This window comes from Diabrotica virgifera, chromosome 3, assembly GCF_917563875.1.
Source record: "Diabrotica virgifera virgifera chromosome 3, PGI_DIABVI_V3a".
Taxonomy (NCBI): Eukaryota; Metazoa; Arthropoda; class Insecta; order Coleoptera; family Chrysomelidae; genus Diabrotica; species Diabrotica virgifera.
The window spans coordinates 93,285,190-93,312,986 of NC_065445.1; the positions used below are offsets into that span (position 1 = coordinate 93,285,190).

The following is a 27,797-nucleotide window of genomic DNA, read 5'->3' on the forward strand; positions in this document are numbered from 1 at the left end:
AAACTAAACATATTATTCTACGATTACCTATTTATATGGGAAATAAGCCACAATTAAATTGAAAAAAATAATTTTATTAACGTTTCGACGCCCAAATCGGGTGTCGTTGTCAAAATACAAAATATTTCCCATATAAATAATTAATCATTAAAATGCCACAAGGAAATAGCTTCAGAACAATATTATTCTACCATAAAATTAACATAAAAAAATGAACAAGTAGGAAAAAAACATATTTTAAAAACTATTGTTTATATTTTAATTCTTCCATTTTCAATATCATTTTTTTCTTCAAAATTATATATAAAAAAAATATACAAGGAGAATGACGTTTCACGTAGTTGATCAATTACGCAATACGTAGCAACACTCTTCCATGTTTAAATGCACGCACACTGTAATCTGTAATAGGTACTAAACTGACGTTACCAATCAATCCTCAAAATGGTTACAATACTGATATACACAGCGTGCCCGCGCGCCGTCTCTAGAGCCGTCGCTCCTTCAATATTTTCAAAAACGAGCTAGTCCCGAGCGATAGCGAGATTCCTCCGCGTTACCACTGCCATAATTGGTAACAGCATATAATATCGTGCAATGGATTCACATATCTCGCCAATATTTTCGTGCGTCTAGTTGGCTATTGCACTATTTACTGAATTAGGTACTATTAACAAATATTTCTGTTGGTAAAAAATATAAATGGAATTATTTCATAGTAATCATCTTCTTCTTAAAGTGCCTATCCGTTCCGGATGTGGGCGATCATCATGGCTATTTTGACTTTGTTTACCGCAGCGCGGAACAGTTCAGTGGTAGTCGGGTTATACCCCTTTCGTAAATTTTGAAGCCAGGAAATGCGTCTTTTTCCCGGTCCTCTTTTACCATTTACCTTCCTTTGGATAATCAGTTGGAGAAGGCTAGTAGATAGTAGTCATAAAATATTTATTTGCAAGATTTTTAACTGTTACCAATGGTAACAGTGGTTACATGGACGCTTCGCCAGTGCAGCATAACTGCAAATTTGCCTTATCATTAGAAAACTACTGAAAAGGGGCGGATCTACGGGTGGAAGCGGGAATAAGGGAATTCGCCCCGTAATACGGTCCAGAATTAAAGAGAAATTGTTGAAACAAAAAATACATTAACTGACATGAAAACTACCGACAGACAAATTCAACCTAATAAATTGAATAGGAAAATTAAGGAAACTTATCCATGTCTTTTATATACACACACCCAAACTTATATGGAATCACCATGTATTTCAAAGTAACATTTATTTCTTTTGAAAAAACTTGTTATTGTTGCGAAGAATAAAGGTTTTTATTGAAAATAAACAAATATTAAGACAATCGGATAGTACTGCTCGGTACGGTATAGGTTATTTGCTTGAGTTGCAAATTGAACGAAAATAAATAAACTAACTTTTGCGTCCAAAAACGAAAATAAGCCTGATGTGGGGTTATAGAACTTACAACGAGGAAAGATTATTGCTGTTGTGGAGAAAGTAATGTTCTCAGAGGGACATAGCTGTAGAGCTAGGCGTAATACAGGGCGTTCTGTCCAAAACCTATGCTATGAAAACATTTTCATGTACATTTTCTATCGGACCTCTTAAATTTTCTTGACTTTGCGCTAGTTCTCTAAAGACTAAAATATAATGCATCTATTTTTGACCATGAATTCATATGTAACACGCAAATATGCATTTTATTAAATTTTAAATAAAATTTCGGCCGACTTGAGAAAACAGAATTGGTACCTCTTTCAGTAAGTATATTGCTCTAGTAGAGACGTTAGCTGTATACTTAAGGTTACATACATAGTTAAAATTGTACCATATGTATGTGATTTTGTATTGAAATAATCCGTCAAGCTGCGAAAATCGTACCTTCACCTGACCGTTACTAATTTATACTACCCTGCACTCTGCACTGCCCTGCAGCCTGCCGCCAGTGTTCCCAGATGATTTTTCTGACTATCAGTAGGTGTTGTCTAGAAAAATCAGTAATTTCAGTATAATCAGTTGCCTCAACAAATCGGTAGAATTCGGTAGATTCAGCCGGTGGTAGACTAATTTAGTGTATACATAGACAACTAGATGTCGCCCCGAAAAATCAGTAGAATTCAGTAGGATTAGGGGGGAAGGCAACCAGATGCCTCAAAAAATCGGTGGATTCAACCGATTTTTCGTTAGATTTACCGAATCCCTCTATTAAAATACGATGATTTTCAGTATTTTGGTAATTTTCAGTATTTCAGTAGGTTTAGGAACCACGCAGAATGCAGACTTTTTATCGGCCGATAGTTTAGTCGGCTTTTTAATGAGTACAGAGAGGTATACAGATGCGCACATTACACCAATTTAGTCTCGGCCGACAAAAAAGTTTGATGGGCTTCCCGATTGCATTCAAACTAAAAAGTTGCCCAACTGTTTAACCTTTAACTACCCGCGCATCAAGTTATAACATAACTACACGCGTGGCGTACTTTATACGCCACAAGAAAATACACTTAAAAACAGCAGATTTGTTTATTTTTTTTTTTGAAAAAATACACTTACTTGCTTGTTATAAACCTTATTCGACATCAGTGAATACTTGGAGTTCCTTCTCAGTAAGCCAATTGGGATTTATAACTGGAATCATGGAATTACTGGATTCCATGATAAATAAAATTTCTAATAAAAAATTTTTTGAAATGTGATTTTTTACAGGAGAAAAAGTATTGTTTATAAAGAAAAACATATTTTGTGTCATAATGACTAAAAAACAATTGAAATATGTACTTATATTACTACTTATATTAATATAATCGTGGCGTATATTGTCCGCCACCGGAAACAACAAATAATAAACTGTAAATTACGATCTTCCCAGAAAGCCGATTATAACGAAACTAAAACCAAATTGTAAAGCACATTCCAGTGATAGGTTAGAGAGATAAACAAGGTCAAAAATTAAATTTTTAAATATATTTGCAGTAGAATTCTTATATCTGGCGTACAAAGTACGCCAGCGCGTGTAGTTAAAGGTTAATCAGTATTGGTTAACTACGCCGGGGCGGAGGTAAATTCCTCACCAACCAGTAAAACCATATATTCCGACAGGTATTTTCCTCACCAAACTTAAGGGTTTGTATTAATCCGGTAGGTATTTTCCTCACCAACTCACTCAGGTAATAAAATAAAAATATAGATGTAATTTAAAAATGATTATTATGAAAGCATCCGAAATCCGAATAAAAGACATATTTTCTTACATTATAATAATAGTTTATAATATACATAGATATTGTGCAAAACATATAAATTATTATTTATTTAATATTTACTATAATAAGAGACACACGTTACAAAATCCATTAGAGTCATTTGATTAGACCGATAACTTATTAATAAATTTTCTAGATTTTTCTTAGCTTAACATCTTTATCTTTGATAGGTTTTGCAATATACAAACTTGCAAACTGCAATAATCAAAAAATTTCATTTTCTGGTTTGCATGACATTAAATCAAACACAAAACAATCTGATACGTCTTCTGGTTTTATATAATGTAAAACCAAAAGTATGTTTGAGCCACTTGCCTACTTCAGAATCATTGGTATATTCTGATGTTAAATCAAGAGACTGAATTTTTCTACACCAAGTTTGGTGTAGGTGAAATCTACAATCATGTACAGTTGAGTATACGAGACTTTACCCGTGCGTCATTAATACCTGGCGAAATAAAAAACATATTTGATAAGTCAAATTTTAACCCGTAATAGGAGCAGTAGCTACTTACTGTCACTTGCGGTTGCGTTTAGTAAATTTCAATTTCCGACTTATCATCGACTTTTTCGTATGCTTTAAATGATGACGCACGGGTAAAGACTCGTGGACTCAACTGTATTTCAGTGTTCGGACACATTTGAATGATTGCATTATGTATATAAAGCCTTTTCAAAATCTACAAAAACTTTACTAGGATTAAACTCAATTTCGAGAGTTTTAAAAATTTCAGATTTTAACAAATAAAAAAGATTGTTGTAAGTTTCTGTTTTTTTGTTTAGCAATAAACAGTAGGTATAATAAAGAAATATAACGCTCATTAATTAGCCCATGAATAGTGAATAATTACAAATAATATGTGGTACAGTAATGAATACATAATATACGAGAGGGGCAAAATTATGGAATAAATTAATTTTCTCTAAAATGAACGATTTTGGAGAAAAATCCCGAAACAGGTCGATTTTTATTTTTAAATTACAATTTTTTGGCAGATATTTCATACTAGTGACGTCATCTATCGTGATAACGTAATCAATGATTTTTTTAAACGGGGATTGGGGTCGTGTGGTAGCTTATTTGAAAGGGTGTTAAATTCTCTATTCAGTAATATTAACATTAACATAATTATTTATACAGGGGGCCAAACAAATTATTTTTGGATTAAATTAAGTGACGAAAAAGGAAGAATGTATTTAATTTATTTAACTTAAAATAAAAATAAATTCTATTGCTGCCAAAATAGAAAAAAAAATTATTTCGTAAATAAACATTGCTTTTCGCTTACACTAAATGTTCAAACTGTCAAGAGACAAGAGGGGAGGCTGTTTGAGATTTAATTTAAGTGAAAAGAAATGTTTATTTGTAAAATATACATTTTTTTTACTTTGTGACAGCAGTACAATGTACTTTGAGTTAAATAAACTACATACATTCTTCTTTTTGCGTCAATTAATTTAATTCAAAAATTATTTTTTGTATTAGTATAAATATAAATTGGATGCACCCAATACTCTCGGAATCTTTTCCTAATTTTCCTCCTCCGTTGTACGAGAGCAATAATCACATTTCTGGACAATTTTTTCATTATGCAACCACTCACTTCAACAGTCAAATACGAACTAGTAATCGTTCGAGAATAGTTGGCCGATATTTGTTGCTAGTCTGCGCCCCTTCACCAACCCCACTGTTAAGTTGGCTCGGTGTGCGCACTAACAGCCCAACCCGACTAAAAAGTCTGCAGTTTGCGCGGACTCTTAAGGTAGAATTCCGCACCAAGCGACCAAGACAGGAGACCGCGACAGGAGACAGACAGGTCGCGATAGGCTATAGTTGGTCGCCGTCTGCAGAACTACCCTGATATAATTGCATTGAGAGCAGTGGTGGGGAGACCTCGCCTATCTGTCGCCTGTCGCGGTCTCCTGTCTCGGTCGCTTGGTGCGGAATTCTACCTTTAAGGATTCCATCAGTAGATCAGTAGACGAGGATCGAGAACACTAGGTCTACTGATTTTTCAGTAGGTCTGGGAACACTGCCTGCCGCTTCGCTACACTCAGGCATTGATTATAAATATTCCATTGATTATAAATATTCCGCTAGTAGTTATTAATCAATGACTCAGGTCAAGTCACGATCAAACTATATTCTCCTGGAGAATCACCGCTGTCGAAAGAGCGGGACGGAATGTGAGCGTTGTTCGTTGTTTAGTGCGAATAGCATGATTCAAGATGTGTGTAAGAATACTTGACCGAACCTTAAGCTGAGCGTGACCTGAGCTATTATGTGAATCAACCTTTAGTATTTTGTCATCCTAACTCGTTAGTACTAGGTAGCAAAACATAGGTTTTCACGTATTTGTATAATTTTTTTTAACATTTTTTAATGTTTATTGCAATCTAAAGATAACATATAGGGAAGCCGCCCAGTGGCGAGCACCCATCAGTAAGACATATAAGATTATAATTTTAAAATAATACATAACAATTTACTTGGAACATAATACACAGTAAAGTTTAGTATAGGTAGTGGACAGTTCAGACAATAAAGATGATAATTAAAAGTCTAAAAAAACATCAATAAAAATACAAAAAAAGTTTAAAAATTCACTGAAACTAAAACATGATTATTTTACCGCACTATGAGACTGCACTCTGTTTCTCCAGATGTACTAGAGGTCCAAAGGGTCAGGTCTTTTCAATCTTCTTTCATGTGAAATGTTGAGCAGGTCCGTGGCGAGCGGATTTGGATGGCAGGATATTCTGGTCTTTTATGTAGGATTTACAGCAGATATTATTGCTTCGCTAACAGTTGGTAGCTGTAGGTCGTGGTGTAATCTGTGGTTCGTAACATACCAAGAAGTATTGCAGATCTAGCGCAATACGTTTGATTGGGATCGTTGAAGTTTTTGGATGTTGGTGTTCATACTGTTCCCCATATTTGTGCTGCATATAATAGCCATACCGGTTTTTTAAGTTTTTTTGTTAGTTTCCACAGAGAATAATTTGTATCATCTGCAGGTGAGAGGTTCTTTAAATAATTGTTGATTTCATTGTCTTTATGTTGGATCAAGTTTCTTTTGAGTAATCTGCAAGCTCTATTACAAGTTGTTTTATCTTATGGGTGCCTAGTGAGCTGCCACCTTTCTTAGTTTTATTTTTTTCAGTATAAGTGTATTTGTGTGAGCAGGATACGACTCGGAGTTGTGTGTGTAGGTAAATTGAGATACAACTGTGTTATTTTATGACGCTTTAATGAACTTTCTCAAGTTACTGCTTAAAACAAATTTCATATGTCTACTGCTTTTCTCCAGTATGTACCCTCAAATGATTTTTTAAACTTCCATTTTGAGTAAATTGCTTAAAACAAATGTTACACTTAGGCTTTTTTTCAGTGTGTATTCTTAAATGTCTTTTTAAATTGCCATCTTGACTAAATTGCTTTGAACAAATCTCACACTTGTAAGGCTTCTCTCCAGTGTGTAACTTTAAATGCGTTTTCAAACTTCCCTCTTGACTAAATTGCTTAAAACAAATTTCACACTCATAAGGCTTTTCTCCAGTGTGTATCCTTAAATGAATTTTCAAATTACGACCTTCACTAAATTGCTTAGTACAAATTTCGCACGTGTAACGCTTTTCTCCAGTGTGTACACTTAAATGCGTTCTTAAATGATTATTTTGACTAAATTGCTTTGAACAAATATCACACTTGTAAGGCTTTTCTCCAGTGTGTACCTTTAAATGATTTTTCAAATTTCCCTCTTGATTAAATTGCTTAAAACAAATTTCACACTTGTAAGGCTTTTCTGCAGTGTGTATCCTTAAATGCCTTTTCAAATTTTGTACTTCCCTAAATTGCTTAAAACAAATGTCGCACTCATAAGGCTTTTCTGCAGTGTGTATCCTTAAATGAATTTTCAAATTACGACCTTGCCAAAATTGCTTAAAACAAATTTCGCACTTATAAGGCTTTTCTCCACTGTGTACCCGTAAATGCTCTTTCAAACTTCTCTCGTGGCTATATTGCTTAAAACAAATGTGACACTTATGAGGTTTTTCTCCAGTGTGTATCCTTAAATGCGTTTTTAAATGATCATGTCGACTAAATTTCTTAAAACATATTTCGCACTTGTAAGGCTTTTCTCCAGTGTGTACCCTTAAGTGAATTTTCAAATGTCCATCTCGAGTAAATTGTTTGAAACAAATTTGGCACTTATAACGCTTTTCTCCAGTGTGTGTTACCAACGATCTTTTGGATTTCGTTTTATTCTTGTTCTGACGTAACCCTAAAATAAAAATCAAACTATAAAACTGCTGGAAGGTAAGAGGATTTGGATAAAATGTGCAAGTATGTGAAAATACCAAGAGGTTGCCACTATTTATGGCTCCTTAAAAAAATCAAACGGTGAGGGACAATCTACCGGAACCCGATATTGGTGAAGAATCCGGCACTGAAGAAGATTGAACGTTATTGTTTTATTTAAGTTTTTAACCCAGATGTGCCTGAGGTACAATAAATTGTACACCATAAACATGTTTTGATTTGTACCTAATATATGCACATTCTTTATCTTGGTATTAGCTTAAATAATTTAAGTATGTAAGTCTTAAATAACCATAAGGTGTAGTTGTGAATTGCTCACTTTGGCGATTTGAATTTGGCGATAATTTTGTGATAAAGATTATAAGTTTTATAACACGGCTGAATTTGGAAAACGACTTGCTAAATAATTAAATATTTGTTATATTTATACAGAAAATACATATATTTTTGTACATACCGGTAGAGAACACGTACATCCGTACCTCAGAACAAAAGTGTATTAAGTCACAAAATGTAAATTTTTCAGGAGAGCAAAAATAAAAATTATTTGTAGTGTTTTGTAACATTTTCCATTTAATACATTAAATTTTATCTAGCAAATTCTTATAAATGTGAATAATGATCATTGTTCTTTTTACCACTAAAAAGAAATTTTTTTGAAAATGACTGATTTTGGAAAAAAAATGGACTTAATACATTTTCACTCTGAAAAATAAATTTTTGACTGTGACTTAATATTAATTTTGCTATCTATCCTATGGCAAAGACGGAGCTCTATTACGAAAAATATCATACCTATTTTACAAAATTAAGGAAATGTTTGGGTATAAAGAACTAAAAATATTATACGGACGATTTGTAACAAAACCATTAATACGATACGAGTACTAAAAAACTACTTAAAAATTCGAATTAAAAAAAAATGAAAAAGGTTGTAACGCAACTGTATTTTTATTAACTAAAAAAATTAACATAACTTTTTTGAAGTACATAAAAAATAATTGAAAACTTAACAAATGCAGGCCTACTGGCACTATACTTAACAGTAATTTGAATTGTGTCTTTATGCACTCACTAGAGTCTGAAAAAATCGTGAATCCACGCTGGAACCCACTTTAGCAGATCATTGAATTTTTTAGTACTTATCGGATTTAAGGTGGGTGTCTCTTAACGAAATCAGAGAATCTTCTACAGATTGATGATTTCTTCTACCAACTGTTGGGTCAAGTCTACACTCTTAAATTCCAAATCGAACTCTGTTTTAAAGTACAGAATCCCAGGATTTTCTTGTCTGAATTCTGAATTACATACATGTGTCCTGTTTGTGAAATTCATTTTTTTTTATTATTCTCAGTTTTATCTTTATTTTGAAACGGCGAATCGCAAGAATTGCAGTTTATTAGTCTTTAAAAATAGAAATTGCCATTTCATACACTTTAAAACACTTGTTTTTTTCCGAAAATTTTACCTAACTGTAACCAATCCAATGGAGTAGATAATAATTTGAAAATAAGGGAATTTTTTAGCCTCTCGTTATATAACTGAGTGTATATTGTCCACCTTCATGTGCGTATGTCTTCGCAAAATGAATTTGTCGGTGATTTATTTTATATGTGGATATCTCGAAAGTGGATAAAAGTAGCACATTATAATCATTTGTAAGTTCTGGTTTTGGGATGAGCAATTATTTGTCCAAATAACAATAGAAGTTGTGCTTTGAGGTAATGAATGAATGTATTGGACCAAGCATGGGGCCATTTCGCTTCCACCTCAACTAGCAATTGATTCATCCCACATTAGACAGTTTGCCTGTTTTTCCGTTTAATCATAAATTGTGTAATTAAAACACCAGATTTTTAGACTGTAAAAATTTTGAGGATCAGTTAGCTTTGGGCAAGGAAGACATTTTTGTAAATCTATCATTAAAACTTTTTGTCCAGGGCTATTGATGGACATCTCCTTGTCTATATGTTTCAATTTGTACCATCACTTGTAATGTTTCTCATTCAGCTTCAGACGTTGACTCTCAGATTGATTGGAAATTCATCACATTTATCACAAGTGTCTTTTGAAGGAACAACGAACGATTAATTAAATTCTGTATTAAAAATGTGATTGTAAAACCATTCTTTGTCTACTTCGTCCGAAGGAATTTTTTTCAAATCTCATTCTTCCTTAAACTTCCTAAACATTGTATAAATATTTTAGTGACCTCCTAAATATTTGTTCGCCGTCCTTCTTTGACTATGTGATTCTTCATATGTATAGGCCATTATATGCCCATGAATCCCATCCTTTACATCATTCTTTACTTTATTTTTATATGGCTGCTTTCCTCTTTTGTCACATTCTAAAACTCCATTTGTTTGCATTTTTTCAAGTGAACATCTAACGATAGATTGAGAAATATCTAGAGTCATAAAGACTCTAAAAACTACTAAAAAAGTAGGAAACTGAAATTTTGGACTTAATACAGTTTTGCTCTGAGGTACGGATATATTTCTATTTAGATTTGGAAATTGATTAAATTTTTTTTCTACAATATGCGTTGGCCTATTTCATTTTAGCGTACAAAATATTGCACGCCAGGAAAATACCATACTATTTATTATTAGGGACTTTTCGCTGGAGAATGCGCTTGGTATGGTGAAGAATCATGAAAATTTAGTAGCAATTGTAGACAGTATTGCTTTGGAGTCTTCAGTAAATGCATGTGATGCCCTAACAGACGAAGACTGATGATAGAGATATAAAGGCAATGGATAATTTACCTGGCTCGCAATTATAACCTCGTTCTCAAATATATGTGCAAAATAATGACGAAGGCATATTGTTACCCGATTATCAATAACACATTCCATTCAAAGAACTGAGAGATAAATGGACAGGTAAAGGATCAAAGAAAAAATACATATCACTAGGTAAAAGAAAACATGCAGAGAGATGGTCAATGTATTGGTGAAAACGGAACTTCCAAAATATGATTCTAAGCGTTCCGCTGAATGTTTTTTCTCTTTTCGTTGATAAGTAACTTATACTAAAGCTTACACCGTTAGCAACTAATCGATATGCTTCACATAAGGATCGCCAAAAAGAAGTTCGGGAGTATGAGGTCAAAGCTTCTCTGGGAACTCTACTATTGAGTGGTTATTAATTTATTATTAATTATTATTTAACATTCCTTGGAGGAGAATGTTTTGGCAACGTGAAAGGGATCTTATAAATCGACTTTAAGCTTAGACAGATGCCCTTACTTACAAACTTGGATCAGCTATAATTTAGAAGACGCTAATTTAGATTAGATAGTCCATTTGCCAATGAAAACGTCTAAATTTGCTATGATCGACTAGACTACTAGACCAATTGGTGATTCCACAGGAAAAAAGAAGTCGATAGTATGATTTGTGCTATAATATTTCATAAATAAGGTGTTCAAAATGCAACGTATGCTTAAATTTCAAATGTTTTGTTATATAGGGGAAGGGTGGGCAAGTTGACATAGCCGGGCAAGACGACACACTGCCCCCACCACGAAAACTAGTCCATTATTCGTTCAGTCCGTACGATCGTTAGAATCTACTCCTTCACAGTAATCGTTTGATAGTCTTTGGGTGCGGATGCTCCGTACGTTTAAAAAAATATTTACGTTTTTGTGTCATTGTTGTATCTTGGTCCAATGTAAGTACCATATGTTTCGTTATATATTTATGCCATCGTAGCATTTCTTGTCGTGATTTATTTTGGAGATAAAAAGGGCGTTCCTAATCTTTACCTTAGGATATTGCAACTGCTCTTAGGGTTATATTTTATCCGACCATGCTTTCACGTTATGATCACCGAGCTAGCGGGCAAGTTGAAATATAGCTGTGTCATCTTGCCCTCTAAAGGACGGATCTATGAAATATTTCTGGGGGAGGGTAAAAAAACTCTGGGCCCAACTTTTATCCACAACTCCTTTAAAATAAAATGCTCAACTAATGTTTTGGGCACTTGCTATTAATATAGAAGTAAAAACATGGGTACCTATAAATTTTTTAGTATATTTTTAAGCTCTTACCTATAATATTTATATCCAGTTTTTTCCATTCATTTAAATTATGGTGGGACCTGTCTGTGGGAATAATTATCCCCATTGCTCCTCCCCCGTCCCACCATAGATCCGCCCTTGGCCTTTATGACCTAAAATTTGCAACTGCTGTTTTTATTTACAGATGGTTTCTAATTATAAAAGAAAAACCAATAGAGGGGCATGGAATGAGAAGAACATGGAGCGAGCGTTGCAGGCTGTAGCGGAAAAGCGCATGGGTTGGTTATAGGCTAGCAGGTATTACCAAGTGCCCCAGGCAACACTTCGCCGCCGTGCCATGGATCGAAATAAAATAGCAGTTGGTACAAGAAAGCATCTTGGCAGACATGAAACAACCTTAAATCGAGAACTAGAAGAGGCTCTAGTGGAGTATATGCTAGCACTGGAAGCCAGATTTTTTGGCTTAACGACCGTAGATGTCCGCATTTTGGCATATGAATTTGCATTGAGAATGAAGTTAAAACATCAATTCAATAACACGAAAAAAATGGCAGGCAAAGGTTGGCTACGCTCTTTTCGACTAAGGCATCCGAATATATCTTTACGTCAGCCAGAGGCAACATCAATGGCACGCGCTGAAAGTTTTAACAAACCACAAATAAAGACCTTTTTTAAAAATCTACGCAACGTAATAAATAATGAAGAAATCGACAAAAGTATGATTTTTAACATGGACGAGTCAAGGTTGACAACTGTACAAAATACTTCTAAAATTTTTGCGCTAAAAAGAAAGAAACAAGTGGGTGCTATCACCAGCGGGGAAAGGGGAGTACATTCAACTGTAGTAGCGTGAATGAGTTCAGGGGGAACTTATATTCCACCTGCTATAATTTTTCCTCGGAAGAAATTCAATCTAACATTATACGACGGAGCGCCCCTTGGGACTTTATGTTTGTACAATGAATCAGGTTACATGACCGGGGAACTATTTTTAAAGTGAATGGAACACTTTATTAAACATGTTCGACCGAACACCAAAAACAAAGCCCTGCTAATTTTAGACGGGCATGTCAGCCACAAAAATTTAGAAGCATTGGAACTTGCAAAAAACAATTCAGTGGTGCTATTTTGCTTGCCTTCACATTGCACACATCGTCTCCAACCTCTCGATGTGTGCTTTTTCGGGCCACTAAGTAACTACTACGATGCAGCAGCAACTCAATGGTTGAAGGAAAATCCGAGTCGTGTCATCACTCTTTATCAGGTCGCCTCGCTTTTTTCTTCCGCCTACAATAAAACCGCAATACCAACGATAGCTTTAAGCGAATTCAAAGCAACAGGGATCTCACCTTTCAACCCGGATATATTTCCAGAATACATGTATTTGCCCAGCACAGTAACTGACGTACCACTTGAGGCCGATAATGCAAACACTGAATCCCTTAATCCGGGTGCATGTTTCGCTGCAGCAGAACATTTGAATGAAGAAGATCCGCAGTCATCTACAACAGTAACTACAAAGCCACATGAACGTGTAGAGTCTTCAGCTAATAACGTCACAAACGTTTTGTTGCAAATTTCACCTCTTCTTCAGGGAAATGCAAAAAAGTCCAGAATAAGAAAGGCCAATAGTTACCAAGATGTTCTTACCACGAGTCCATACCTCCAGAATCTTCGCGAACAACAGAATATTAAGAAAGCGAGAGAGGTAAGAGGAAATAAGCAAAACTCAGTAAAGAAAAATGTGTTTGATGGTACCTTAGAATGTGGAGATAAAGACACTCAAAAAGATTGTCGAGATAAGAGAACCGGAAAATTAAGAAAAAGTGAACGAAGTGCGGCAGTTAAAATCTATGAAAATAAATCAGACTATGAAGAGCTCTTTAATGAGGACGACGACGATGATTGCGCATGCCTCTATTGCAATGAGTTATATAGCCTATCCAAATGTTAAGAAGGCTGGTTACGTTGCGAAATGTGTAAAATGTGGGCTCATGCAGAGTGTGCAGGACTATCAATGAAGGCTAAGAACTTTATTTGCGAATTATGTTTTGATAATTGATCAATTTATGTATAAATCCACGTATATGCCGTCTTGCCCTCTAGGGTAGGGCAAGATGACATTTTGACTCTTTTTTGTTTTACATTTACAGTTTTAAAATGGAGTTCTGATTTTGTTTTTCACTTGATAAATATTAAAAAAGAATGTTTTGTTTGTATTATGGCGCTTTTTAATTCATGTTACCTTTTACATTTTTCAAAATAAATCGATTTTACCTTCGAGTATGTCGACTTGCCCACCCTTCCCCTACTATACCCAAACCTAATAGTAGGTTATAAGCCTGGTGTACCATATTTTGTACAGCATTTTTTTTACTTATTTTACATAAATATTTTGTTTTAACGACAAATATGTTTTTGTTACCTTACATAACACGTAAATTTGAAGAAAAATGTTAAAATATATTTGAAGGTAAGTTTTAGTAATATCTGGGTTAAGAAGAGTAAATGGTTATGATTTATTTTTTTTTTTTTTCAACACAGAAAATATTTTGTTTTTTGAGAAATCTTTGATGTTTCTTTTTTATTTTGTTCAGTCCGACGATGACGAAAACCATAACTTTTATAATTGACTTATGTTCTTAATAAAACTAGATCATTTTCTCAATATTATAGTTTTATTTGTTTTAACGAAACACAATATTACGTTTTAATTTTTGAAAGGCCAAAACAACGAATGTGCATTATTTTTTGGAAAAACATTACAAATTTCCAAAATTTCAACCGTCAATTATTTTAATGTTTTATAAAAGTAAATTCTCAATAGTGGTTAGTTTCATAAATTGAAATTTCTATTTTTAACACTGTTCCCAATGTTTAAGGCATTTTTCTCAAAACATCATATATGCATATTCGTGATTTTGGCACCGGTCCGACGATAATTAATATATACCCGTGTTTAAGGCTATGGGTACATAATTCGCAAATATTTTACGGCTATCCCTACTTTTCTGTCTTTACACGGCAAATTACGTGTAGTAAAATTCTCACTGGTATGGAAACTGCAGATGTAAACATTAGGTTGACAGTGACATTGTCATTAGAAAGGTAGAGAAGGCTATTTCGGTTTCGTTCAGTTTTTGAATGTTCTTGGATAACTTTTACTTGTATAAATGATAGGATTATTTTTTCACTAATTATGTATTCAGTGGTTACCATTAGTTATATACTATTGGTTCGGAAAAGCGACACCTGGTTTCTTCGCTCTGCACTTTTATTCGCACTTTTAATTATATTGGCCAATCATATGGTCCTGGTTACTGGATAATTGTCAAGGCCATAGTCCAAAAAAAAATAATAAGAAGAAAAAATAAGATTTAGGTTATGTTATTAAAACCTAAACAATTATATGTAGTAAATAAAATTAGTTTATTTAGAACTATGGAACCAGAAGATCAGCTCAACGTGACCTGATAAAACAAGAAATCGACCGACACCATCGACGTTCCAAACATTTCCAAAAAGAAGCCCAAGAACAAAACGTCATATTTAAAAGTTCAATATCTTTTCTTGATTATCTTTGGATTTCATCCTGTTGGAACAGTTCCATAAAGAAACGGCTCACAAAAACATCTTTAATACACAGTAAAAAACTAAGAAAATTATTAGGATCATTCACTGGACAGTCATCTTTATCCGCTGAAGAAGTAATTTTTAACTTTTCCACATATGTACTTAATGAAACTGAGAAACGTGTTTTATCCAAAGGCTTAAATTATGCTTTAGCTCCCCAAAGAATGAACCAAATGAACTTCGCAGTACCGATGGAGTATACAGCACGCCACCTCCACAATTATGCCAATCAACACCCAAATACCTGTTTACAACCTAACTGTGGAATAACGCTGGATGGCATAACAGCCCGCCTTAAAGATATAGCACTGAATTCTTTAAACTATTTTAAGCCCCCACAGTCAAACCTCACTAAAGAAGAATTTATTGCCTTACGTAATTTACAAAAAAATAAAAACATTACCATTATCCGACCTGATAAAGGCAACGGAATAGTCATTTTAGATCGCTTAAATTACGTAGAAAAATTAAACAACATTCTATCGGATAACACAAAATTTATTAACATACCATTTAATAACCTATTTAAATTAATCGTTCAGTTCCATGAACAAAGAAGTGAAAAGTGGCAACTCCGCGAAATATTTGTGACGTTTCTCGACCGTCTGAAGTGCGCGCGTCGTGTAAGACAAGAAGAAAGAAGGGAACAACCGAACATTCGATGCGGTATCATCAGACGTAATTTTGTAATAATTTTTGTAATTATGTATTGTTTTAATAAAAATACAGTCCGCTAAATCAATTATTTGTACTACAAAAGAAGAGATGAGAGAAAATAATAAGGTATTTGTATACCCATTCATTGGTCTTCGTAGCCGAATTTAAACTTGTGAAATCAGTGACTTGTGCACCTGTGAGATAGCCGCATTTTTGCCGCCAAGAAGCCGTATAAAAATTGCCGTATTATCATTAATCAGGGGGAAAGTCCGTCCTTTTACACATTAACATTCCTAAATTTGCCTTATGATAGCAACAATTTGAACCAATATAACAATATAAATCGATATTATTGATTTTTTGCACGTTCAATGTAAAGATTGGCATCCATCTTTGATTTCGTTGCATGCAGATTATAAAATATGTTAAATAGAAAAGCATTACGTTATTTTAAACTCTGTCATACAAATCGCATATAAATATGTCACAAGCACTTGAACTTCTCAAAAAAAATATTTTATTTTCAAAATTCAAAAATACAATTACAAAATATACTAATTAGTACAACTATAACTATTAAGAATAAAAAATGAATGACCTCTGCCGGTGTCTTCCTCCCTTCTTTATAGGCTCGACCATTAGGAATTGCTGACTCTGGATAGTCAGGGGGCTTCTATCACATTTCTCCTCCCTCGTTTGGTTTGGACTTTGTCCTCGAAGTCCTGGTAACTTCTGCAAGTAATTCTTCTAAAATTTGAATCTGGGTTGGATGCAGTTTCTCTCCAAAGAGAAATTTGGAAATTCTTTTTCTTTTCCTAATTAGGAAGATTATTAGGAAAGCTAAAACAAATAGGATTATGACAACTGAAGTGGTACTCAATCCTATCGATAATTGGGGTAGTACGTCTACTGGTTCCAGAGGCTGGATTTGACCATGTGTTTCTGGGATTTTGAGTTTCTCAATTTTCATCTTGTGGTCAGGTATAAGTTTCATTGGAATAATTTTTGGAATTGAAATGTCACTGGATGTCTTTTTATTGAAATGGATTCCTTGAATGGTTATTGGATCTTCTGTCATTAGGATGCTGGTGGATTTGATCTCTATCTTCTGGATCTTCATTGGATGGACTACTCCTAGCAATATGACTTTGCTAGTTTCTTGGAAAAAGTTTTCTGTCACTACGGTCTTCGTGCAGTTATCTACATTGGGTATGGTACATTGGGACTGTACTTGGTTGGAACAGACTATGTTCTCGCTTTGTCCTATACAGGTGTCGAACCATTTGTTGTCTAAGTAATATTTTGCAGGAGGTAATATCATGATGTGATCTTGGTTTGGGATCGGATAAATCTTAAAGGTAGTATAGGAAGTTTCATGGAGTATAGGTATTTTAATTATTATGAGCATTGTATTAGAAGTTACACAGACTAACATTTTGGAAGATTCGATTAGTTCGTACGGATGTTCATCATTGACAAGAAGAGAATTTCTGGGATAAAGTTTGAGAAGATTTTCTTTTAAATTATCTAGTTCTTTTAACGTGAATAATTCGATATTTGGAATGTTTAACTGAGATAGAGTAATGGTTCTAATTAATTTCATTAAGAAGTCATTAATGTTTTGAATGTTTACTATTTCATTATGCAAAATTAAATAACTGTCAAAATCTGCAGAAAAATTATTAACTGCAGCTACGAGAGCAGCATTATCAGTATTTATCTTTTCTAAAAGTTTATCAAATCTTGTATTAATTGATTGTCCATACGATATTTGATTATTAAATTTTTTTATTATTTCATTTTGTTTATTTTCTATTGCAATAATATGTGTTTTTAATAGATCAAGGTCAGAGTCATCTGGGTTACCTGTTATATATTTGATTGCAGTTCCAAGGAGGTTAAAGAGTCCTCTTTTCTGTTTACGAGTAATCTTATGTAAATCGTCTTTCGCTTGTTCGCGTATATGATTATATTGGGAATAAAGAAGTGAGAGAGGTGCTTTCTTAAAATGAGATTGAAATTGATCAGCTGGGCTAAATTCTATTAGATTTGAGAGTTTGTCTAAAGGAATATGAAGGAAGTGTCTATGGTAGTGGGAGATTTCTTTTGATTTTCCTATTTCTTCAGAAAAGTACCCATTATTCGGAATCTCCTGAATACTGAGTTGATGGCCCAGGGCGAGGATTTTCCTGTGAACAAGTTTGGGCTTGAGTATTTTTGTCTACGTGTTTTCGCGTTCGTTTTACAAATTTAAGATGTGTGCTTGTTACATTTTGTTTATCTGTTTTTCCGATAATTTTCGTTTTATCTTGTTTTTCTGGGTGAATTGTAGAGTAAGGGGCTTGTAACTTAGGTTTATGTTTTTTCTTAGAAACGTATAAGGATTTTGTGAGGTCTATTTCCGGAATGTTTTCGGCATTTTCGTTTTGTTTATCTAAAAGTTGTTGTCTTTTTTCTTTTTGTTTGTTGTATAACTCGGTAATAAAAGGTTGGAGTTCATCTTTGTGTCTTTGATTGTATGTTTCGTATACTGGGAGGTCAAAGTCGAAATGTATCTCCTCAGCATAGGGTCCGTATAGAATTGAAAAGGGAGAGAAGTTTGTCGAACTGTGTATTGATTGATTATAGACAAGAATAGCATGTGTTAGAACATCGTCTAGCGAATCGTTTGGATTTTGGGCTTGTAGGGTCCTAAGTTTTTCAATGAGAGTAGAATGAAAACGTTCTACAGGAGAATTTGAGGAAGAATTGTTTACTGTCGTAAAATGGATTTCGATTTTATGTAAGGCTAAAAATTCCTTAATGACTGCTGAATTAAATTCGGTACCACTATCACAAACAATCTTTTTTGGATAATTGTGGTGGGAAAAATAGTGTCTTAATTTATTTAGTATTGAAATAGAAGTTTTGTCGGTTAGTTTATAGCATTGACCATATTTAGAAAAGGAATCTAGGATTGTTAAGTATAAGTTTTTATTGCAGTGAAATAGATCAATATGTAGGATGTCAAAGGGTTTTTGACCTAATAACGGTCCTAATTGTGGAAGTTTGTAAGGATGTCGTTCATACTTATTTTTTAAACAGATTTCGCAACTATTAATAAAATTTTAGATGGTTGTTTGCATCGAAGGCCAATAAAATTTTTGTTTTAAATGTTTGTAGGTCTCAATTATTCCATTATGATTTTCAATGTGATATTTTTTTACACACTCAATTTGTTGATTTTCTTCTTCAACATCTTGAAGTAATGTATTGGAGAATATTGCTTTAACTACGGATTTTATTTTTTCTCTGAAGTAATTACAGATAAATGGTCTAAATTTATGAGGAATAAACATGGCAAATTTTTGATTTGGGCTTGAAATGTTTTGAAACGTATTTGCTATATCCGTTTCCCAATTTCCTGTAAGAGTTACATTGTAGCGGTGTTTGTTAAAAATCTTTTGGTAATTTATTTCGAATTTTTTGCATTCGGTTTTAAAGACGATCTGATTTGACGATAAATTAATTGGTTCAGATGAAATATGTATTCCTGTAATAGGGTTTTCAACAGATATATGTTGTGTATCACTATTGTCCTGTAGATTTTCGAATTCTTCAAGAAATTTGTCAATATCAAAATTGTCAGTGGGATCTGGGGGTTCCGCGCATTCTGAACTAGAGCTTAAAGCATTTATTTGAATTCGGCTGAGAGCATCAGCAACTTGATTTTCCTTGCCTTTTTTATATTTTACTTCGAAATTGTAGTCTTCTAGTTTAAGTCTCCAACGGGCCAGTCTAGAAGTGGGATCTTTAACTTTATAAATCCACACCAGGGGATTGTGGTCTGTTTCTATGGTGAATTTTTGGTTATATAAATACATACGGAAGTGTTTGCACGAATCGAGTATCGCTAATAGTTCTTTCTCAATAGTAGAATAGTTTTGTTCGGCAGAATTTAAAGTTCTAGAGTAATATGCAATAGGGTGATTATTTTGGGACAATACAGATCCAATTGCTATGTTAGAAGCATCTGTAGTCAATACAAAGGGTTTTTCGAAATCTGGATATTGCAAGACGGGGGCATTAGTTAATAATTGTTTGCATTTTGCGAAACATTCTAAATAATTTGGATTAGTAGGGTCGATAATAGCTCCTTTACGGGTGCATCTAGAAAATGGGGAAGTAATCTTTGCAAAGTTGGGTATGAATCTTCTGTAATAACCAATTAGTCCAAGAAATGATTTTATTTGTTTGACGGTTTTTGGCAAAGGATAATTTTGGATGGCTTCAATTTTAATGGGATTAGGCTTTATACCTTCGGTCGTCACGACATGGCCTAGGAAAGCAACTTCTTTTGTAAGAAATTCGGACTTATCTATTGAATTTTTAAATTATTTTTTCTAAAAGTATCGAAGATAGTAGAGATGTGAACCAAATGTTCCTGTAACGACTTGGAAAAAATTTTAACATCGTCCATGTAAACAAAACAAAACTTGTGAATAAAAGGTCGAAGAATATTATCCATTAACCTTTCGAATGTTGCTGGACTATTCTTTAAACCAAATGGCATACGTAAAAATTCAAAGTGACCATGGGGAACAGTAAAAGCGGTTTTTTGAATAGAATTTGGATGAATTTCAATTTGATGATAACCTTGAGCTAAGTCTAAAGTTGTGAAGTACATAGCCTTCCCTAAATTGTCTAAAATTTCATCTATTTTTGGTAGGGGATACCTATCATCTATCGTATTTTCATTAAGTTTCCTATAATCTATGACCATTCTAAACTTTTTCTTGCCCGAAGCATCGGCTTTTTTGGGGACAACCCAGACTGGGGCTGAAAACGGCGAAACTGACGGTTGAATAATCTTATTATCTAATAATTTTTCTACTTGTTTACTAATTTCTTGTTGCATCGATTTAGGATGCCGAAATCCTTGTAACATAAATTGGATTTTCGTCGCGAGTTTTAATTTCATGTTTTACAGCTGACGTAAAAGACAAACTCTTTTTCTCATCATAAAATATGTCTCTAAATTTTCTCTAAATGAGTTTTATTATTTTATCTTTTTCTTCACTATTTAAATGTTTTGTACGAATATTAGACTCTACGAAGTTCGTTGGACCGGTTGAAATATCATATGGGTCAATAACGGTCATGGGTTGATGATTTTTGGTTGAAATAGTTTGGACACCACTCATGGGAGGGGCATAATTTTGTTGATTTCGAGGATTGCGATATTTGTTTAGCCTATGCTGAACATTTCTTGGGTAATTATTTTCTTGAGGAGCATTTCTTGGGAAATTTCTTTGATCCTCTCGAGAATTGAAATTTTGTTGAGGATGGAAATTATTAAAATTTGGCTGAGAAGCGAAGTTAAAATTTGGTTCAGGGTTGCGGAAAGGTGCAGTGTGAGGAGGCCTCACGTAATTTGGTTGTGTAGGTTGAAAGTTTGTGTATCTATTATTGTTGTGTGAAAATTGGTTTTGATTAGGTGGTCTTTGTTTGGCCAAGGGTTTTCTATTTTGTTGTGATTTTAAAAAGCTCATATATTGTTGCTGGTTCTTATGATTATCATAGGTAATACACTTTTGAAGTGCTTCTTCAAGCGATTTTATTTCAAAATGGGATAAATATTCGTTATATGGTTCATTTATACCAGAACAGAAAGTTTTTAATGCAATGTTTTTAAAATAAGGCGTCTTAAAATTAACTGTAGCGGCATTATCATTTAAAGTAACATGTTGAAGTAAATCATTCAAATTAGTAGAAATTCTTTGATGATACTGATCATATGACTCAGTATGTTTTTGAACTGTTGTCGATAACTGGGTTACCAAAATATCTTCTGACCTTCTATCTCCATATTTAGATAATAAAGCTGGACGAATCTCTGTCCAGACTGTTTTATTGGAATAATTCAAAAAATTTCTCGGATCTCCCTTTATACGAGATACGATATGAGTATTAAGGATAAATAACTGAGGTTCTGTAAGCTCTTGTGTACCTAAGAATGTTAACAAGTTGTCTACAGATTTTATGAATGTAGAAATGTCTTCTTTTGACGAGAATTCTGGCAAAGTCGAGCAAAGGCTCGCAATGTCACTATTTGTAACAGGCATTTTGGAAATGTTTTTAGAAGATACGGATATTATATTTTTTGAAATGGGAGTTCTCGGATTAGGAGTTACTGAGTTACAACTAATATTTAAATTATCGAATAAATTCAAACTATCAAATAATAAATTCAAATTTTCAATACTATTTTGAGAAATATTGTTAAAAGTGCTCATAAAATTTTAGGAAAGAAAGGAAAAACTTACATTAGGATGATCACCGTTGATTTCCACAGCATAACTTTCTTTCTTCCCCAAGGTTCGATCGGTCTCGTTAAGCAACTAAAGTTGGCCAGGAAACTCTATGTTTCTGTACGAAGTTGATCCTAAGTTCGCAGCGCCAAATATGTCACAAGCACTTGAACTTCTCAAAAAATATATTTTATTTTCAAAATTCAAAAATACAATTACAAAATATACTAATTACAACTATAACTATTAAGAATAAAAAATGAATGACCTCTGCCGGTGTCTTCCTCCCTTCTTTATAGGCTCGGCCATTAGGAATTGCTGACTCTGGATAGTCAGGGGGCTTTTATCACATTTCTATATAGAATCTTGTGAAGATAGTGTGGATTATTATTGCAGGTATTTAATATTTGTTTGATATAATAATTTTGCATAGCATTATCGGATCTATGTTAATACGCGTGAGCGCAGAGCAATTCATACGCCGTTCATTCATTCGAGACCACGCTGGACTCCGCTGGAGGGAGATTCATGCATAGATATAACAGAATAGATTAGGCTAGTTCGAAAAATAGCGTAACGCGGAACAGTTCGGGTCGGTGGTCTATCTATCTCTCTCTACCGGCGCTTAGCTTTCTCTCTCTAGCATATGATGGCCGCCGCCTGTGTGTCACTGTCGTTCCGTTATTCCCACCTCTTGGTAGATACGCTCACACTCGCACGACAGACAAAGATAGCTAGACCACCGTACTTGATATCGGCGTTACACCCCGATGCATTGAATGGCATATGACTAGCCTGATCTATTTTCTTTACATATCTCTGGATTCATGCGCAAATAGGAGAGGTTCGCGATAGCCTACTGGGAAAATAGTTTGACGAGTTATTGCGACGTTGCACGGTTGTGCACAAAAAATAAAAACTTAGGAAATCTGTTTGTTTCATTTTTCCGGTAATAATTCTTAATTAATTTGAGATTATTTGAATAAAATAAATAAATTTAATATAAAAATATAAAATAAAAACTATTCATACATTAGTTTAGTTGTTCGATATATAGAAATATTACAATGAAGATCACAATAGTGAGAGAGATAGTTTTGAATCGGCATATTATGCAGCTGTTTCAAAAGCTCGTTCGATTTTGGGTGGCCCCATAGCTAGCGGTTCACACCTTTCATCAGAATCGTCTCAAATGTCTGATCCAATTGTAAATATTAAGTTACCTCCCCTCAGTTTAGTTCAATTTGACGGAAACTTGGAAAAATTTATGCAGTTTTATGATTCATTTAACAATATTATTCATACTAATAAAAATCTGTCAGCCATTCAAAAGTTTTATTACCTTTCTTCTTCATTAAAAGGAGAAGCACTACAAACAATTCAATCCTTGCAGGTCAGCGATGCAAACTACTCTGTAGCTTGGGACCTTATATGCCAGAGATATAAGAATTCGCGCTTAATTATAAATAGCCACATAAAGGCTATATTCGAATCCTTCTCTAAATAAAGAATCCAGGGAAGGCTTAAGAAATCTCTTACATACTTTACAAAAAAATATTCGTGCCTTGGAAAATCTTAAGCAGTCCGTTAAGGAATGGGACTCTATAATTATTTTCCTCGTGTCATCCAAGCTAGACAATAAAACAAGAAAGGAGTGGGAATTATCTTTATCAGATGTAACCACATTGCCTTCTTATGAGGAATTCATTAAATTTCTTTATACCCGTTGTCAGGCTTTGGAAATGTTAGAATTCAAATCAAATACTACTAACGAAAGCTCTCGCGAAGTTAGAAAGTCAAAAAAATAGGTCTTATACCCATGTTTCTCAACAGAATAATAAAATATGTAGCTTTTGCAAAGGATCTCATTTAATATATTATTGTCAAGGTCTCTTAAAACTTACTGTTGACAATCGGATAAAGGAAATTAGAAAATTGAAACTACACTAAATGCTTGCGAGCGGGTCATGCTAACAAGGATTGTAGAAGTGAAGATTGTCGCAAATGCAACAGGAATCACAACACGTTGCTACACTTAGAAAAATCGGCCTATCAAAATAATCTGTCGACGAGCACTGAAGTTGGAGAAGGAAGTTCAAGTAATATACAGGTAAATCTGTTTTCTTCAAGTTTAGAAAATAAGGATGAGTTGGACTTTCCAACTAATGAAACAGTACTAGCGAGTAGTGACTCAAATTCATATATTTTACTCTCTACTGCGAATATTTATATTCAAGATAAAAGTGGATGCTTTGTAAAATGCAGAGCTCTTCTAGATTCCGCAAGTCAATCAAACTACATGACATAATTGTCTAACAAAACTAGGTCTTAATAAATCTAACGTAGATATTTCTACGTCCGGTATAAGTAAAAAGTTGGTACGAATAAACCATTCAACTAAAGCTAAAATATATTCAATGAACAAGGCATTTCATGCAGATCTTAGTTTTTTTGGCGTTAGAAAAAATAACAGACAACTTGCCGGGTATATCTTTTACCAGGGAGGCCATCAACTTTCCTAAAAATATTCAACTCGCAGACACTGACTTTAATCAATCTAAACCTATTGAGGTATTGTTAGGTGCTAGTATATTTTGGTCACTAATGTGTGTTGGCCAGATAAAATGTGGCAAGAACATGCCTGTGCTCCAGAAGACGCATCTTGGCTGGATCCTCTCCGGACCTATAAGTTTATTTAACTCTTGTAATAATATATGCAATCTAAACATAAAAAATCTTGATATTCAAGAAAAGCTAGAAAAATTCTGGAAGCTTGAGGAATGTCCGACTACTACTCGGCTATCCCAAGAAGAATTAGAGTGCGAAGAGCACTTCAAACAAACTACTTTTAGAGGTAGTGACGACAAATTCATTGTCAGTCTGCCTATCAAGGCAACATTAAACAAAATGGGTGAATCCAAAGATGGCGCAATACGTCGATTGTATAGTATTGAAAAACGCCTATCTAAAAATGAAAAATTAAAAGATCAATATCATTCCTTTATGAGAGAGTATATTCAATTAGGTCATATGTCCTTAATTAATGAAAATGACGAACTGTCTAACATAAAATATTATATGCCACATCATTGTGTATTTAAAAAGTCAAGCCTAACGACGAAGTGTCGCGTGGTTTTTTACGCATCTGCTAAAATTTCTACCGGTTTATCGCTGAATGATGTCTTGAAAACTGGTCCGAATATACAAGATGAACTTTTTTCTATTCTTCTTAGATTTCGTTGTCACAACTACGTATTTACGGGTGACATCGAAAAAATGTACCGTATGGTAAACATAAAGGAATCCGAACGCGATTTGCAACGTATTGTTTGGAGATTTAAGCCTGACGAGGAAATTAAACAGTTTAGGCTTAATACTATCACGTATGGCACTGCTCCTGCGTCATTTGCAACTAGAGTATTGCATCAAATTGCACAAAATAATTCGAAGCAATATCCCGAAGAGAGTCGTATAATTCTAAGGGATTTCTATGTGGATGATTTAATCACTGGGGCCTCTACGATTGAGGAAGCCCAGAAATTTAAATGTAACATCTCAGCCATGCTGTCAGATGCGGGTTTTATACTCCGTAAATGGGCGTCTAATGACCAGAAAATTTTGGAAGGTGATAACGATATAAATTTACCACAGTACTTCATTACAGACGACAAAACAGTAAAAACCTTGGGTTTGATTTGGGATTCCAATAAAAATGAATTAGGTTATTCGGTAAATTTTAGCGAGCGTATACATAAGCGAGTTACTAAAAGATTTATTTTATCTACAATCGCGCAAATATTTGATCCATTAGGGTTAACAGGTCCAGTATGCATACGTGCCAAACTAATTCTGCAGCAACTATGGAAGGAAAAAAATTGATTGGGATCAAACTGTTCCAGCTGATTTGTTCTCATCGTTTATTAATTTCTATAAACAGCTGTCGGATATTGATAAAATTTCTATACCAAGGCAGGTAAGCATGATGGACGCAGTTGAATTTACATTACATGCCTTCTCGGATGCCTCTATTGCAGGCTACGGTGTATGTATATATTTGGTCTCAAAAACCGATAATGAACTTTTTTAACTATAAATGAATTCGATTTGTTGGAACGCTATTCCTCATACTTAAATCTATTGCGAGTTACGGGCTACTGTCTTAGATTTAGGTACAACGCTCAGAATCGCGAGTCTAGATTAACGGGTCCTCTAACAATTGCTGAATTAGATAGGGCATTAAATGCGTTAATCATGTTGGCACAGAGACAAGATTTTTCCAAGGAGATCGATGCGTTAAATTCCGGTAATGTATTGCCTAAGAAAAGTAGAATATTATCCTTGGATCCTTTTTAGAAGGTAATTTATTAAGAGTGGGCGGCAGATTAAAAAACTCTGACCTACCCTACAGCCAAAAATTTCCCTTGTTATTGTCCGACAAAAACAATTTCACTAAGCTATTGATCAGATATCAACATCAAAAGATATTACATGCTGGTCCTCAGGCAGTCTTATGCAGTCTGAGGTAGCAATTTTTGCTCTTAAACAGCAGAACCGTGGTAAGAGGCATAATAAGAAAGTGTTTAATCTGTTATAAGTCAAACACACGCCTAATGGCTCCAAAAATGGGAGACCTTCCGTCTTCCCGAGTAACATATTCTCATCCCTTTAGTAGGGTTGGATTAGATTTTGCCGGTCCCTTTATGATAAAGGACGGTAAATTGCGCTCTAAAAAATGAGTAAAGGCATATTTATGCGTATTCGGATGCTTCACGACCAAGGCCACTCACTTTGAGTTAGTAGGAGACCTCTCCTATACGACGTTTTTGGACGCCCTAAAGCGTTTCATTTCGCGACGGGGTCTGCCTAGCGATATTTTCTCTGATAATGCTACCAACTTTGTTGGTGCTGCAAATAATCTTAAGGTGGTGTACCAAGCAATTTATGATTCCACAAATAACACACAAGTTAAATCGTTTTTAGCCGAAAATAAAATAGAATGGCACTTTATACCTCCTCGAGCCCCTCATTTTGGTGGTCTCTGGGAGGCTTGCGTAAAATCTTGTAAATTTCATCTTAAGCGAATAATTGGGGATGCTCATCTGACATTTGAACAGTTGTATACAGTATTGGTTCAGATTGAAGCGATTCTTAATTCCCGTCCATTAATCCCTTTATCCCAAAATCCTGATGATTTAGGAGTCCTAACACCAGCCCACTTCCTAATAGGACGAACCCTAACCAGTTTCCCTCAAAGACAACTTGATGATGTACCGGCAAACAGACTCAAAGTTCATGAAAAACTTCAACAATTGACCTGCCATTTTTAGAAGCGGTGGCATCGAGAGTATCTGCGGTCTCTTCAAGCAAGAAGTAAATGGAAATCTTCAACTGGCGAGTTAAAGCCAGGTACCATGGTGTTGATAAAAGAAGATGTTTCCCCATACCAGTGGCCGTTCGGCCGCGTTATTGAGGTCCATCCTGGCAAGGACAAAATAGTTCGTGTGGTGACTGTAAAGACTACAAAGGGCTCAGTGAAGAGAGCGTTTCGTAAGGTGTGTCCTCTACCTATTGACTAGCTGCCACACCGATC

The 27,797-nt window shown here is 34.4% G+C and overlaps 1 protein-coding gene across 1 annotated transcript in view; it reads right to left on the reverse strand.

Annotated features, from left to right (window-relative positions):
* Positions 1-5,640: 5,640 nt before the first annotated feature.
* The window catches only part of LOC126881926 (zinc finger protein 45-like), a 64,026-nt gene continuing 41,869 nt past the window's right edge, over positions 5,641-27,797 (reverse strand). The window contains exon 2 of the mRNA XM_050646663.1: positions 5,641-7,562. Coding sequence (XP_050502620.1) covers positions 6,571-7,562 — 992 coding nt within the window. The 3' untranslated portion in view covers positions 5,641-6,570. The remainder of the gene's footprint in view (positions 7,563-27,797) is intronic.